At 48.4% G+C, this 16,218-nt stretch overlaps 1 protein-coding gene across 1 annotated transcript in view; it reads right to left on the minus strand.

The window, feature by feature from the left end:
• The window catches only part of HERC2 (HECT and RLD domain containing E3 ubiquitin protein ligase 2), a 222,286-nt gene that overhangs the window by 97,625 nt on the left and 108,443 nt on the right, over nucleotides 1-16,218 (minus strand). The window contains exons 35-44 of the mRNA XM_079710369.1: nucleotides 14,294-14,481; nucleotides 13,014-13,206; nucleotides 11,585-11,767; nucleotides 9,530-9,711; nucleotides 8,852-8,999; nucleotides 8,575-8,771; nucleotides 8,103-8,333; nucleotides 7,113-7,251; nucleotides 5,550-5,693; nucleotides 2,777-2,919 (exon numbers count right to left, since the gene is read on the minus strand). Of these exons, the coding sequence (XP_079566495.1) occupies nucleotides 2,777-2,919; nucleotides 5,550-5,693; nucleotides 7,113-7,251; nucleotides 8,103-8,333; nucleotides 8,575-8,771; nucleotides 8,852-8,999; nucleotides 9,530-9,711; nucleotides 11,585-11,767; nucleotides 13,014-13,206; nucleotides 14,294-14,481 (1,748 nt within the window). The remainder of the gene's footprint in view (nucleotides 1-2,776; nucleotides 2,920-5,549; nucleotides 5,694-7,112; nucleotides 7,252-8,102; nucleotides 8,334-8,574; nucleotides 8,772-8,851; nucleotides 9,000-9,529; nucleotides 9,712-11,584; nucleotides 11,768-13,013; nucleotides 13,207-14,293; nucleotides 14,482-16,218) is intronic.

Consider the following 16,218-nt stretch of genomic DNA (forward strand, 5'->3'; position numbering starts at 1 on the left):
TAGGGAGACGGTGTGACAACCCAGTCCAACCAAGTTTCAGCACGTTGCTCAAGATGTAAAGGTCTCCACTGAAACCTCAGAAGAGATTCTAAATCCCACAGAATTAAGAGACCGGGAACCAGGACTAAGGGCAAAACAAAAATAAATCATCACTAAAAAGCCAAGAACCGGGGTTCCCTGGTGGCGCAGTGGTTGAGAGTCCGCCTGCCGATGCGGGGGACACAGGTTTGTGCCCCGGTCCGGGAGGATCTCACATGCCGTGGAGCGGCTGGGCCCGTGAGCCATGGCCGCTGAGCCTGCGCGTCCGGAGCCTGTGCTCCGCAACGGGAGAGGCCACAACAGTGAGAGGCCCACGTACTGCAAAAAAAAAAAAAAAAAAAAAAAGCCGAGAACCAAGCCTCCTTAGAATGAGGAAAACTACCAGGTAGTGAACCATCTACAAAAATAAAATTCCACATTCTCCAGAGGAAGGTGATAGACCCAGAGACCATACGACATAATATCCAAAACATCCGGAATACAATAAATTTTTTTAGATATGTAAAGAAGCAGAATCCATAATCAGAAGAAAAACTGCCAATGGTAGCAGACCAACAAGTGGCCTAGGCATTAGAATTAGCAAATAAGAAATTTAACATAACAATCACAAATATGTTTTAAAATATACAGCAAAAGACAGATATAAAGGGTGAACAGATGGGAACTGTCAAAAACGATAAAACTATAAATACCAACCAAATGGAAATACGAGATGTGAAAATATAAAATAAAGAATTTCTTGGGTGGCTTACAGCAGATTAGACCCAATAAGGCAGCACACCCTGACCTTTAAAACAGTTCAGTACAGTTAACCAAGGCATTTAACCAAGAGACTTAAAAATAACAGAAACTCACTAATAATCTAGCAGACTACAGCAATAATCTTAGAAAAGAACAAAAGAGAGCGGGACAGGAAAAAATATCATAGTCCATGGTATCCAAATTTGGTGGGGGGGAAGAAACATCAAGTCAGAGATACAAGTGACTTAAGCAAACCCCAAGGAGGATAAGGGGGAAAAACCACCTACACCATAAGCACACTTAGTCAAATGGCAGAAAACAAAAGAAAAACAGAAAATAGTAAACGCAGCCAGAGGAAATGAAAGACCTTTCATACAGAGCAATAAGGATGTCAGCTGAATTTCCATCAGAACCAATGGAGACGGAGCAATGGAGGCTCTCTCTCTGGGACAGAAGCCCTTCCCGGTTCTCAAAGGACAGCTCTGGGTCTCCTTGTTTCCTCCAGGTCTTATCTTTCCCCGTGACACTGGGCACCTCCCAGCACGGCTGTGGGGTGCATCTGCCCAACACCCTCTTCAACGCTCAGTGTCCTGTTTTTATCTGATAGGTGACTGGCGACACAGCCTTGCAGCATCTCCAGTTTTCAGGCCTAAGGAGTAGCTGGCATTCAGGCCTACTTGGAGGAGGCCCGGCACCCTCCTCCCCTGCGGCCCCGTGCCCAGCACTTCCTGCCGTCTCCCTTTGCCCCCCACCAGCTTCCTAGCTCACTCTGGATCCTGGCTCCCCACAGGGTCTTAGTCTCTGAAGATTTCTGCTACGGTATTTTCTGCCTGCCAAATTGAGCACTCACGGTTTTGGGGTGTGTGTGTGTGTGTGTGTGTGTGTGTGTGTGTGTGTGTGTGTGTGTGTGTGTGTGTGTGTGTGTGTGTGTGTGTGTGTGTGTGTGTGTGTGTGTGTGTGTGTGTGTGTGTGTGTGTGTGTGTGTGTGTGTGTGTGTGTGTGTGTGTGTGTGTGTGTGTGTGTGTGTGTGTGTGTGTGTGTGTTTTAATGTATTTATTTATTCGCTGCTGCACGCGGGATTTCTCTACTTGCAGCGAGTGGGGGCTACTCTCAGTTACGATAACGTGGGCTTCTCGTTGCAGTGGCTTCTCCTGTTGCGGAGCATGGGCTCTAGGCACACTGGCTTCAGTAGTCGCAGCACGCGGGCTCAGTAGTTGTGGCTCACGGACTCTAGAGCGCAGGCTCAGTAGTTGTGGCACCCGGGCTTAGTTGCTCCGCAGCATGTGGGATCTTCCCGGACCAGGGCTTGAACCCGTGTCCCCTGCATTGGCAGGTGGATTCTTAACCACTGCGCCACCAGGGAAGCCCCCAAGGTTTTGGTTTTTTCTTTGATATTTTGTCCAGAGTTTTTGATGTAGTACAAAGCAAGAAGTATTTTTTAAAATATCTAGTCCTCCCCGTGGTGGGCCATGAAAGTTCCCATCATGCTTAGACCTGGTCAGATGTCACTCTCTTCTATGGGAACATGCCCACAGCCCCACCCCTGAGTATGCAGTGCAGTGCACGTGCTCCAAAACAGGGTGTTGGCTGAGAGCCTGGCAGCAACAAGGCATGCTCAAGACAGGCTTTGGCGTGAGTGAAACAAATGAGCACGCGCCATATTCCTAGGTCTAATGGGGCTCCTTCAATAATAATATTTCCTGGAAAAAGATCCCTCCCTGAATATTTGAGCATTAACCCAAACGCTGAATCTAGTTAATTTTTACAAATAATTCACAGAAACTTTAAATAAGATTCAACTTTAACTCATTCATTCTCTAACTAGTATTGTAATATTCTATGACAAACATGGTTAAAACCTACCTAGTCATAAGAATTACTTTGGCATATCATTTACAATTCAGACTATATCCTTAAGAAAATACACATCTAGGAAAATAAAAGGTGTCCACCATCTAATGCACTGGATTAGAACTGCCAAGGCTACTGACTGTACCTCAAGCTCCTGTTTGTCAAATATGGCCTTCACTGGAGACGGCTGGGTGGCCGAGGCCAATAACTGCTGCAAGAGGATCATTGGGGGCTGTGGCCCTTCAGGAGACATGTCCCCAAGGTCAGGGGATGCGGCTGCTCCATCATCTGAATTTAAAAACAAAATATGGATGACACTGTATTTCCAACAGCAAACATCTCCTTACTACAAAAGATAGTGCACTGAGCATGTTAAACCAGGTATGATTTCTACCTCATCAAGCATCAGATTACCAAAATCTTCAAGGCTTTTTCCACTCCCTGCTTTTTGGCCTCGGTCCTTCTTTAGTTCATCTGTCTGTGTCTTTAGAGCCAACCAAAGCTACCTCCCAGATTCCTGCCCTTGGTCCAGTTCTTAACCTTCTCCATCTTGGTGCTCACTCGCTGCTCCAGAAACCCCTTCTACGGACACTCCCAAGTCTGTATCTCTAGCCCTGGTTTTTCTGTTAACCCTTGTTCAGACTATAAACTGACACCAATTCCAAATATGACGTGTGGTCAGGGTGACGTCTTTTGTTGTAATCTGAGCTGCTTTGGGTGAGGTGTCTGGCACTTCTTGTTTGCCCTGGGACCACTGATAGCCAGGTTTGGTTACAATTTCAACTAATCCTCTAGACCAGAGGTTGTAAATCATCTCGAAGTGCCAGAGAGTCAACAGTTTAGGCTTACTGACCACAGGGTCTGTCACAACTACTCAACTCTGCCACTGAGGTGTGACAGCGGCCAGAGATGACATGTAAACAAGCAGGTGCAGCTATGTTCCCATAGAACTTTATAAAACAGGTGGCCACGGTGGATTTTTTAAGCCCTGTTCTAGACAGCTCCATCTGGAGCCCTTGATCCGCCCCAAGCATGGGAAGGTAGTCCTGATTCAGCGTTGCCATAGCTCCTCATCGGGTGACCACATAACAGCCAATCCAATTCCCTGCGCTCTGGTTCCTGATCTTCTAATACAACTGTGGATTGTCTTCAAGGTCCCTAATGTCTAATACGGAATGAATCTGCACTTCCATTAGATTCCTCTCATACTCAGCACATCATAAGTAAATTCATGATGCCCTCTGAAGTCTAGGACACAAAACGCAACACCCCACACTGCACTGGGCTTTTCTAGTTTTTGTCAACAGCCCTCCTCCCTATCCTCCCTATAACTCAAGCTTGAAACATTGGCCATCTTTGACTTTTCGCTAGTTTTCCAAAAAGATACCATCTCAAAGACTACAGCATCACCGTGTCTACTGATTCCTCCTTTCCGTTTTTCATGCCTTCCCCTGGAAGACACCTTATCACCTGACACAGTTGCCCCCATCTCCATGATCTCCTGTTTCAAACACTCCTATAACTCACTAGCGTATGTATTTATCTTCCTCAACGTCAATCCCTGTCATGACAGGCGCTGCCACAGCTTTCCCAGTCAGCCTTACCTCTCATTCTGGTAGTCAGGGCACTCGACCACAGGACTTCAACTGACCTCTCCAGCTTCAGCCCCACAGTCCTCAATAAACCCTGAGCTCCTTACAAAGCTCAGCACCCACATACTTACTGCTTATGCCTGGGCTCCTACCGTCTCCTCCCGCGGGATGGAGACGCCTCAGTACCCTGCACCCAGGGTCTGCCACACACTTCCGAGGCTGCTCTCCCCAGCCCTCGGCTGCCAGCATCCCCCAGACGCCTGTGAACCTGTGCTCACGTCTTACAGCACACAGGCCCGTACCTTGGACAGAGTCATCTGCGTCCATTTTCTATCCCCACCCTCACCCAAGAGAGTAAAAAATCATAAACAAGGACTATCTCGTTCCCCATAATCTTTAACATAATGTCTTTCAATAATAGGTAACCAAAAAATATTTCACAGCTTTGGTTTTTTTTCTATTCAAAGTGATATGAACTCATTCCAGAAAACTGAGGTAATACGGAAGAGTACACAGAAAATAAAGTCAGCTGAAATTCTACTGTCACTATTTTGGTAAGCAGATGAATCTATGGCAAATCTACAGACAGATGTACATAGCAATGAGCTTTTTTGTTTATCATTTTCAAGTTTCCATGGCATTAACATATATATATAGCGTCATTGTGAATGGCGCCATGGTATTCCACGGCACGGGTACCTCACCTAATAACGGGCATTGAGGTGTCTCCAGTTTTCATCACAAAAACAATACCAACAAAAAAGCCATAATGAGCATCTGTAAACACGTATCTCCACGCCTTTTCATGTGATAAATTCCCACGAGATGACTTGCTCATCAGTGGATATACAGATACAGATATGTGTGTGTATGCATTTTGAAGTCTAAGATTTCCTCAAATGCCCATTAAATGGTTGTACCGACTTAAATTCCCACTAGCAAAGTGTTAGAGCAGTGCCACTTTACGTGCATATGAACCACCTTAGGGCCTTGTTAAACGTGCAGATCCTGATTTCTTAGCTCTGGGGTGTGGCCTGAGGGTCTACATTTCTCCATGTTCCTATGTGCCATCAGTGCTACTGGTCCTTGGGCCGCACTTTAAAGAGTGAGGCAGCAGAGCGCTGTTTCCCCTCCCTCCCCACCAAATCCCCTCGGGCTTTGTCTATCACTTTTCGTCAGTTACTAGCCAGGTTGCACATCTTCCTTGTACATGTAGAAGCCATCTGTACCTCCCCTTTTATGCACTGCCTGTTCATGCTCCTTGCCTGTTTCCTATTGGGGTATCTGCCTTTCTGACAGATTCAGAAGGGCTCCTTAAGAAGATACCTGTATGAGCAGCTGCGGCCTCCTGAACAGCTGGCTGAGACAAGATCTGCCTGAGCTGGTCCTGGTGGGAAAGCAGAGCACGGCCCGCCTTCAGAATGTACAGCTTTAGCTGCTGGCACCTCAGTAGGTCCAAGTCTACTTGTCCTGTGGGGAAAAAAAAGGACTCAGCAGGAATGGAACACACTGCTTGGGCTCTCCCCCTCAGCAGCTGTACAGCCCTGAGGAAGGCACTGCCCTGAGGGACTCAGCTGACCACGTCAAAGCCTGTCCATAACGTAGGACTTGCCTTTCCCAGTGTTGTGGGTAAGCATCCTCTACCTCCCTCATGTCTTCTCCCTTTCCCGCTCCCCATGCATTACCTCGGGATGGGGCGAGCATTAGACGGTTTAACACAGTTAGAACCATGGTAGCTACTGCCAGTATAATCAAATATTTCCCAAACTGCTGAAATTTCAACCAGATACCTACATCACAAATAAAATACTTTCACCTTGTCTTCCCAAGGCGCCTATGAGACACTTTTGTCAGATACTCACAGCATACAGTTCTCTAACTCATCAAAACCAGCGCACCCTACAGAATCTTATCTAAACAAATGACGGCAGTAATGTCCACGGGCGGACTGAGGAAAGCCCGTGGGGAAGCCACCACAAGGATGGTAGGCAGACCACAAGGAGAGCTGGACCACAGTCACAGCAGCAGCGTTCCAAAGCAGGACATGCTGGAGGCCATGGAAGGCAGCATGGGGACGTGGGAATGTGGGACGGGAGGACACAGGAAGAGCCAGAGGTGCCACTGGGGCACCAAGCTCGAGTACCTGGCGGACAGGGTTATTCACTGTGACAGGAAACACCGGCTAAGGGACACAGTGAGTTGAATTGTTGACGTGCTGTGGTTTACATGCACCCGGCCCTCTAGCCAGAGACGTGAACTGGAGATCCAGAGTTCAAGGTGTTTACCGTCATAAACACTGCAGCAGCCATTACAGGAATGGGGAGAAATGGGTGAGAAAACTCAAGAAGGGTGGGCAGAAAGATCAAGAAGTTATGGGTGAAACCGCAAGGATTTCCAATGTGCAAACAACAGTCAGGGAGAAGAACTCTCAAAGAATATGTGAGGGGCCATGTAAGGAAAGTCCAGTGAGCAGTGGAAGAGGAAGAATTCAAGCACGAGTGGCCTTGGTCTTCGACGGGTGGCCAGCATCCAGACACCACGCGAGGCAGGTCCAAACACACAGGCCCTGCTAGGTACGGCTGTGAAGAGGCCAGGGGGTAAATGGGGAGGGGGAAAGAACACAGACTCCTCTTCAAAGAGTGTGCGCAGAATAACGCTGGCACCGGGAGGTAGGGAGGCCTGGGGCTCTTCAGGTGTCACCCCCGCCACGGCATCATGCTTTGCATCCCACGCTCTCATCTCCACACCCACCGTCACTCAACCAGTGGCCATCCATCTGAACCCAAAGACTTCAGCCGTGACAGAACCTGCTCTGACAAAACAGCAAACACTGCGCAGACAACACTAGTTAAGACTGTAGCTGTTTCATCACGAAGGGCGTGTACTGACCTGCAAAACCCTGTTTAGGTGACTTCTTTATTTTGTGTTTTTCCAACCTGCTTCCAGCAAGGTTCACCAGCTGAGCCCAGACCGAGAGCATGGGCTCCGTGAAGGGCAAGTTGGTGACGCTGAACGCCGCAGCAGGGAGCTGGAGAGGGAGCACAGAAACCTTCAGAGTGTGTCCGACGAGGAGAAATGAATGCTCTGAAAGTTATCATAACTATGGGTCTTAATTCTGAAGTAACACACACGTTCATAAGTCTTTCTAGATCTGAAAATAATTGTAAAAAGACGACCCCAAAGGCAAGATCAAGGCTTACATATATAGTAAATATAACCTAAATTAATTTTTTCTTTACCGACTTGTTAAACAATAATTACATCGTGGTGGTAGTTATTAACTTCTTAGGTATTTTCTATACATTTCAAATTTTCTACAACATGCATATATTCCTATAATAATCAAAAACAGTATTTTATTGAAAGATATAGGCAAACTGCACTTGGGTTACATCAAAGTCATATAAATCACTCACTTTCCCTATGGATCCCTAATTCACAGATTGAAGACGACAGTAGCTGCTACATAAGTCATGTCACTCAACACAGTCATTACGCATTTTCAACGTGAAAAAAAGATCATTTTTTTAAAGGAGTCATTTTTAGGTTTTTTTGAAAGTTGAGTCGTTCAATAAAAAATAAATTTCATAAATTCACATTTTGAAAAAAATAAAACTAACTTATACTTACACAGGACCCTCTAAATTGCTAATGCCCTTTCGTGTCTTTTGAGGCTAAAATAAGACACATGAACTACTAATCTATATAAAACCCTGTGAGATAGGCCCTGTTAATCAAAGGAAGAAAGACAGATGGTCTTCCTCCAGTTGGGTAGCTTCCTAGAAGGCCAACCTCAACTACAAGAATCAAGCTCTTCCCAGGTCTAGCACAAAACCCCTTTGCCTCATTACCTAGTAAACCGAACACAAGTTCACCTACTGGCTTCAGCTGATTCAGTGGGCAAACGCGACACGTCCGCATGTCGGAGAACTGCACGGTGATTTTGCCCTTCGGGGTGATGCGAGTCACGGTGCCTTCTCCAAACTCATCATGCATGACTTGTCCCCCTAGTCGCAACCGACCGTCAATGCCTCCAATCACAGCCAGGACTGCCATGAGGCCCCCCACCTCAGGGGTCTCAGAGTCAGGAAAGTAGTCCTCTAACAGAGCCTAATGCAGACAGACAGCAAGCTTGTAGACGAGAGCCCAGGGGCTGCCTGTCTCCTACACACTTGCAATCAAGCCGGATTCACTTTTAACGTTAGTTTCCCTCAATAACTTTTTCCAGTAAAAAATATTTTAAAATACATCCTTGAACAAAATACACAGCATTTAAAAAGGTAATTTGAAAGTTAAATCAGCGTTCTACAGAGAAAAACTAGCAGCTGTGAAAAGGCGGTGCGGCACCCACCCCCTCTGCCGGCTTTCCCGCGCAGCCGGCGGTGACGGAGTGCAGCTGCGAGTTGATGTACTTGTTGATGAGTCCGTTCCACTGGCCCAGGGAGTGCAGGGTGCGGAGCAGCGCCACCGCCTCCTCCGCCAACGTGCTGCTGTGCGTGGCTGTCAGGGAGGCCTGCGGCCGGGCCCTCCGCCTCCTCAGCGTGGATTCTGCAAGAAACACGCGAAGGAGGGCCTCGTGACGCCCTGCTCGCTTACCCAGGACACCGGTAAGGGGGAGAGCTGCCCACCTCTGAGGAACGGGACATCCGAAGAGCAGGTGGTGAGCAAGCGCCCCAGGAAGCCGAACAGCTTCTCCACAAGGCACTCCATGTCCCTTGCCCGTTCCGTCTTGTCCCACGACGGAAGTACCGCTTGCAGTAGATGTACAGCTAAGATCTGATAAGGGCAATTGAAAAGAGCGAGCATTAAAGAAAGCCGCTGTCTGACAGATTAGGAGGTTTTACTTTATTTTTTGTTCCTGTAACACAATTAGTCCATGTGAAAGTTCTAATATTCATTATTTTACAGCAAGGTAATTACATCCAAGTTGATTAGTGATATGGATTATCAGAGGTTAAGAAATAAGCTCCATTACATATGCAGATATTCATTTAATTAAAAAATAACTCCTTTTAGTTTAATTCTTCTCAAGACAATTATACCACAGCTCCCGTGAAGCAGATCAGAGCAGCTGGTAGGATTTATCATTTCATAGAAAAGCAAGTCAGCTAAGGCTTAACAACTGAATCAATTTAAAATAATCAATTTCCTCAGCCTCTGAACTCTAGAAAACCTACTGTGTCAGCTCCAATTCTTTTCTGCCCTCAGGCACCGAACGACGAGGGCCAGCTCGATGCCACCTCTGATGGGGCTCCCACAGTCCCACAACCCACGCTGAGCGGGGATCAGTCCGGCAGCACCGTTACCTGCCGCTGCAGCGAGGCGGCGGTGAAAGGTGCGTGTCCCTCCACGACCTTCGTGAGCAGCGCGATCCAGGGCGGGGAGCTGAGGGCGGCGCACATGTGCGGCGTGAGGGCGATGCTGCGCACGAAGCCCAGGGTGCACCAGCTCCGGTGCTGCTCCCGGCTCACCAGCCTGCTGGGGGAGGCTGCCGGAGCAAGACAGACCAGCTTGGTACCCCATTTCCAGAAATAAATGCCCAGTACAACTTTTAACTTACCTACGCCACGTTACTTTCAATAAATAAGCTCCTTTACAAATATATTACAGTTTCAATTATTCTACATGAGAGGAACAGGAGGACTTGCGACTTAGCTCAAGGAACACTTTACATTTTAAAAATCTCTAAGGTGCATGGAGCAGCTCAAACTCGCTCAGGAATTTCCTCTACTTACTGTCTCTAAGCGGTAGGAAAACAATTCACAACTCAATAGCAGTTATCTGTGGGAGGACATCTGGTACAGGCTGTAAATCTCACATGTTTTAAATATCCCCCATGAGCTTGTTTATATTTGATCTGCATCCAAAATTTCCAATCCAAGTTTAAGAAGGCTACGATAGCAGAATGAGAACAAGAGGCTTTCACAAGGCTTAGTTTACCCGCTGGGACTCTGCCGAGAGCATGACCCTATCTGCTCCTCCCCGGTCTCCACCAGTGGACACCTGGGGCTTCCGGGCCCTCCTGGCTGGCAGAGGCCCTGAGGTGGGGTCACGCCACGTGGCCTGCTCAGAGCCCGGACCAGCTCCCACGGCCCAGCACTCCTGCTCTCCAGGCCTCCAGGGACACCACCCTGCAGACATGCTCTCTCCCACACACAGTCACACTCACCCACACACGTGCACAGGTGCTCGCACCCCAGCACGTCTCGGGTATGCACTCTCACGGCCACTCACAATCACTCACACATACCCGGTTACACACATCCACACCCAGTCTCACACTCACGTGTACACACACACATGCACTCAAACCTGCACACGTACACACACACACGTTTGCTCCACTCCCTTCCTCAACTTCTCCCACACTTACACATACTCACGTTCACGTACTCAACACACTTTTGTAGGCTGAATTGTATCCCCCAAAATCCATGTTCACCCAGAACGTCAGACGTGACCTTATTTGGAAATAAACTCTTCAGAGATGAAAGTAAGGTAAGGATTGAGATGACATTATACTGCCTTAGGGTGAAGCCCAAATCCAGTGAAAGCCCTTATGTGAGGCAAAGAACAACAGAGGAGGCATCCAAGCGAAGATGAGACAGAAACTGGCATGATGCGGCCACAAGCCAAGGAACGCTGGAGCCACCACAGCTCAAAGAGAAAACGAGGGGCCCTCCCCTGGAGTGCTGGGAGGGGGCACAGGCCTGACGGCACCTTGAGTTTGGACTTCCGGTATCCAGAATTCCGAGAGAATGAGGTTGTTGCTTTACCCCACTGTGAAGGGTTGAACTGTGTTCAGTCCTAACCCCTACTACCTCAGAATGGGACCTTCTTTGGAAACAGGACCATGGCAGATGTGATTAGTTTACATGAGGTTAAACTAGATTAGGGTGCGTCCTTAATCCAATGTAATTCATGTCCTTATAAAAAGGGGAAATTTGGAGACACACACACAGGGAGAATGCCGTGTGAAGATGAGGGCAGAGATCTACAAGCCAAGGAATGCCAAAGATTGCCAGCAAACCATCAGAAATTAGAGGAGGGGCCTGGAACAGATCCTTCCTGCCCTCATAGTCCTCAGAAGGAACTTGCCTGGCTGACACCTTGATCTTGAACTTCTAGCCTCCAGAACTGTGAAGAAACAAATTTCTGTTATTGAGGCTGCTAGATCATGGTACTTTGATGTGGCAGCTCAAGCAAACCAATACACCACGTCTGTGGTAATTCGTTACAGCAGCGGCCCTATGACACTGACACACACACCCACACTCCCCCACATGCACACACACACAAAAACACATGACAAATCCACAGCCCACTTCTGCCTCCGTGGCCCACAACTGTCCACCGCATACATGTCTTGTCTGCCGTTCCACTCTCCACCAGCATTCGCAGCAGCCCACACAGGGTCTTGACAGCTTCGCTCTGCATAACTTCAGCATGGACTCCAGCGGAAAGGCACAGAGTCTGCAGTAGGTTAACAGTGCTGGTAAGCATCACTGCAGTGGGGTGAATGTTCCTTTCAATTTGTTCAGCTTCTGAAAAAAAGAATCAAAATAAGGAACTATACTCCCAAATAAACTGGAAAATGTCCCTGCATGTAACTCAAGGGATTTAATATCACATTCTTCGTTTCTGACTGTGGAAAGGGAAGCAGCTCTTTGCAATTAAAGACGGAATTCAGGATGCACAAATGCTCACCCTAATCAGCTCTGGCCCCACCTTACTCAAAGGAAACAAGCCTTTTAAATTACAGTTAAATTTTTTAAAGCAATCTCAGCATACAGCTCAGAAGCACTAAAACGATTTCAAGGATCCAACTTATCAAATGTCAAAAGCTGGCTGCTGATGAGCTGGCTATGCCCCGACGAAGATGAGGTGGCCGCCTTCAAGGAGGCGGAGCCTGGTGCTCACACATCCAGGCCATCGCCGGCACAACTTCACAAGCGAAGCCCCCAGGCAGAGAGCTGGGAGGAGGGACACCTGGCCTGGACACTGTCGGATACAGTGATAACAAACCAGCACCAACTATCTAGGCAGGGCCACACAGCTTCCCGCACGCTACTCCTAACATGCCCAAGACAGGGGTCATCCGTTTACACCTGACATGCATGGAGCAGCCTGCACATGCGATGGGCACAGAACACAGCCTGTGCCACCTTCCACGCCACCCCTTCTCTAGCGAGCTCAGCCTCTTGGGTCTCCTCTCCTAACCATAAGAGTGACCTTGGGAGCCTGCCATGCTACGCATACAGCAGACGCCTGAGCCCCAAGAATCAGTGCCAGCCTCCTAGACAGTCTCACCAAGATCGGCATCCCAGGGTCTTTCAGACGCGTCTCAAAAAATGTCATGAAGCCCTCCTCCCACAGCCTTACCTCTCCTTCCAGGGTTAACTTCCTGAGGTCACTCTACGTTCTCACCCTCACTGTCTCCAAGGCAGTAAAGTACTGACTAACTCCACATTATGTGCCACATTCTGGGGGAAGGTGAAAGAAGGAAGAACACGTGCTCAGGGCGCAGTGAGGCAATGCCCGCAACTCCAGGAACAGGCTCAGGGACACCAGGAGGCCCCCCAGAGGAGAGGACACAGCAAGCCCCCCACTGCCTCACCCCGCCCCCCACAACTGTCTCCGAGGCGAAATGGGGAGTCAAGTCCCTCAGAATCACCTGGGGCCTGTCAACCGGACCTTCAGGGAAAGCCTGACCTACAGAGCGCCTCTCTCACTCCCAGATGAAAGGACGGGCAGCCAACACACAGCCTGCCAGGTCCCCCGGGCACCCACCGGAGTCGTCCTCCGTGTCCGAGTCGTCTGCCGAGGGCTGCGCAGAGGCCGGAAGCTCTGCCAACTTCAGGTCGTACTTCCCTTCCTTCCCCATCCTGTAGGAGTTGGTGCTGCCTGTGTCCCACTGGACCCTGATCCAGCCGTCCTCGCCAAGCTCGCCAATCACGCGGCCGAGGCCAGGAGGAGGTCCGTCCTGAGGAAGCCAAAGCAGAGACTGGTTAAAGGTGTGCGGGCCTGTCTGTCACAGGAACACTGCCTGTAAGGGTGGCTGCAGCACTGGACACAGCCCCCGAGTCCACAGGGGGCTCCTAACCCGCCTACGTGCCCAGCTCACATCATCACTGTAAAGCGAACACCGGGACGAACGTGCTCGCATTCCTTCACCAGAGAGGTGAGTGGGGAAAGTACCACCTCAATGAGCGTGCTCTCTGAGCCAATGCACAGACCAGACTTCCCAGCCTGCTCCTTGGCCCCTCAACCCCTCCTGGGGCTTCACGAGGTCAGGCACCTCCAACAAGCACCAGTGTCTCCTCGTTGCCTCTCGTTCTTCAGTTTTCCCCCAGATCTTACAGTGAAACTCTACCTCATTTCTAGGAGGAGAAGCTGTTTTTAGGATGCTGCTGCCTGTTCCAGTCACTCTGATTTCTGAGATGATTCTCAGCAGGCATGTGCTTAAGAGTGAGGCTGAGAAAACCTGGACGTGACAAGAACGCTCCACATCACAGAAGGGCGAGCGCCGTCCTCAGCCAGTGGCTCCAGTACCGGCGCAGAGCCCGGCCCCCGACCTCTACTTGGGGCGACCTGACATAGGAGCAAAGTGCTGGGGGAGAAATGGAAAGATGGGCACCACCCCAGCAGGTGCCTGTGGCCCCTGGGTCCGCATGCCTTACCGGCACACGGCCGTGAGCTCACAGAGGCGGTGCCAGAGCTTTCCCGACATGATTATTCAGGTGAGGGTTACTCTCTCCTGCCTCCTCTCACACTTGTTCTGGGCTGCGCTTCAAGTCGAGCCTATGCCAGGAGCTTCCTGAGAAGAGTCGCCACTCCTCATAGACTCGAGCCTGTTCAAGGGCCCTACAGCAGGCCGCTGCTGCTCTCTACTGGTTTTGAGATTCTACTCACCTGCCCGGAAATCAACAACTACATCACCTGTCAATCACACATGTCCTTGAGTGAGGTGGGTATTTATTCCAGTTTCCACCTACTCACAGCATGCAAGTCAGGATGTGCAGAAGGTGACTAACGTATGGCTGATGTGTTTAAGTCAAATCTCTAAGCACCTGATCACCCCATTTCCAGTCCACGCCTCTCATGACCCTGGTTCCAATCTTCATCATGGCGGCCAACTCTGGCCCTGAAACCGGGAGCTGTACCGGGGCTGTTTCTTTCCGTGTCTCTTCCAAAACTGTGGCAGAAGCTCCTCGGGTGGAAGAGTTCACATCTTCTTCAACATTATCACAACTAGGGCCTATCAGAGCATCAAAAACAGCAGATGAGCCAGTAAGTAGTTACAACTTCCTAATCTTGATATATGTTTTTTAAAAAATATTACGTATGAATGAAGATAATAATTTAAAGAATCCATAGTATATTTTTTTACCTATACAACAAATACCATGAAAAATTTACTGATGAGAACTAAAATTTTTAAAAAGGTTAAGTGGAGGACAAAGTATATAAATATGTATCAGAAGATGTAAAAGATATAAAAATTCTAGGAAAGACATTTACTCTATTTCTAGGAGTTAGGCCCCACTCCAAAAAACAAAATGATTTTATTAGAGAGACACTCATCACTCATATTTTTATTAGAACAGAAAAACAAAAAAATAACCACCTAAATGTTTAACAGTGTGAGAACTTAACAAACTTTAATTACAGTACTGTAAAGAAAAGAGCAGACAGACAGGCCTGATACTGCTGTCCCTAGAAAGCCTGTTTGCAAGTTGGCCATCAGCTGGCCTCTGGGAACCTGGATTTCGTGAGGGCTCCCGCCATCCCCTCACGGCCAAGAATGCATCCCTGTGCCTAAACTGTTTGCACAAACAACATGGTCTCTGCTGAAACCTGCTTCCTTCTGGGGGGCCTGAAACTTACTCAAGTGCCAGGCAGAGATGCCTGCATGACCTGCCCCGGTGAAAGCACAGGGCACGAGTCTCCACACTTTGCATGTGAAGACAACACTTCACATGTGTGGTCACAACTCTTTGCTGGGGAACTAAGGGCACCCTGTGGGTCTCCACTGGGAGAGGACTTGTGTCTAGTTTCTCCCAGACTTTGCCCATATGCCATCGTTGATTTGCTTTCTATTCTTTCACTGTAATAAACTTTAGCCCTAGGTATGACTATATCTGGAGTATTGTGAGGCCTGCTAGCAAATCATTAAAACTGGGGGTGGTCTTGGGACCCTGACACAGGGAAGACAGCAACGGATTCTCTAGAACAACCCTGAGTCACTGAGATATTGCAAAAGCTTTGTTCAGTACAAGGAAGAATGAAGGGATGGGACATGATGAATATTTGGTCCCTGGTGTCCATGGAGCCACCCATAATATAAAACAGAAGCTGACCTGTCAGCTGTGAGAAATAAAACTTACCAATGTATTTGAAAACAGTAAATTCAACCCCAGGAGCCAGCCTGCTGGACTGAGGGAGGGGAAGGCACATCCCTGGGAACCCTCTGGTCTTTGTTCCATCTCCACGAAAGAGGAAAAAGGGCCCCAAACATTCCCAAAGCTGGGCTCGGGTGGGTTAAAAATGTAAAGTTTGTGCTCCACTCTCCTCCAAGAGGGAGAAAAAAAGGTTATTCAATTCCCAGGTCTGGAGTAAAAGCTTTAGATAAACTGGAGGGAAAAACAGTCTTTTCTTCAGCCTGGCAGTGCCTCTGTGAGGCCCCAGAAGGGGCAGGGGCTGCATTCCATCTGGGATCTCCCCTGGCAGCTGTAATGTTAACCCTGTAAATGCTGAATTTGCTGCTGGTTTACATTTTGCAATAAGAAAAAAAGGAGAATCTTTTTTTTAAGTGGCTTTGTATTTTGTGGCTGTTGTATGTAGATGTATACATAAAAATTAATATAAAACATATGCTTATAATTTCTTGTGTGAAAGAGAAATCACCTTGATCAGAGAAAGCAACAAAGATAGATATGTATTCATTGGACACAACTCCCTGGCTTTTTGCAGGCAGTAGGCTGATTGGAATTTA

Source organism: Hyperoodon ampullatus (assembly GCF_949752795.1).
Source record: "Hyperoodon ampullatus genome assembly, chromosome: 8".
Taxonomy (NCBI): domain Eukaryota; kingdom Metazoa; phylum Chordata; class Mammalia; order Artiodactyla; family Ziphiidae; genus Hyperoodon; species Hyperoodon ampullatus.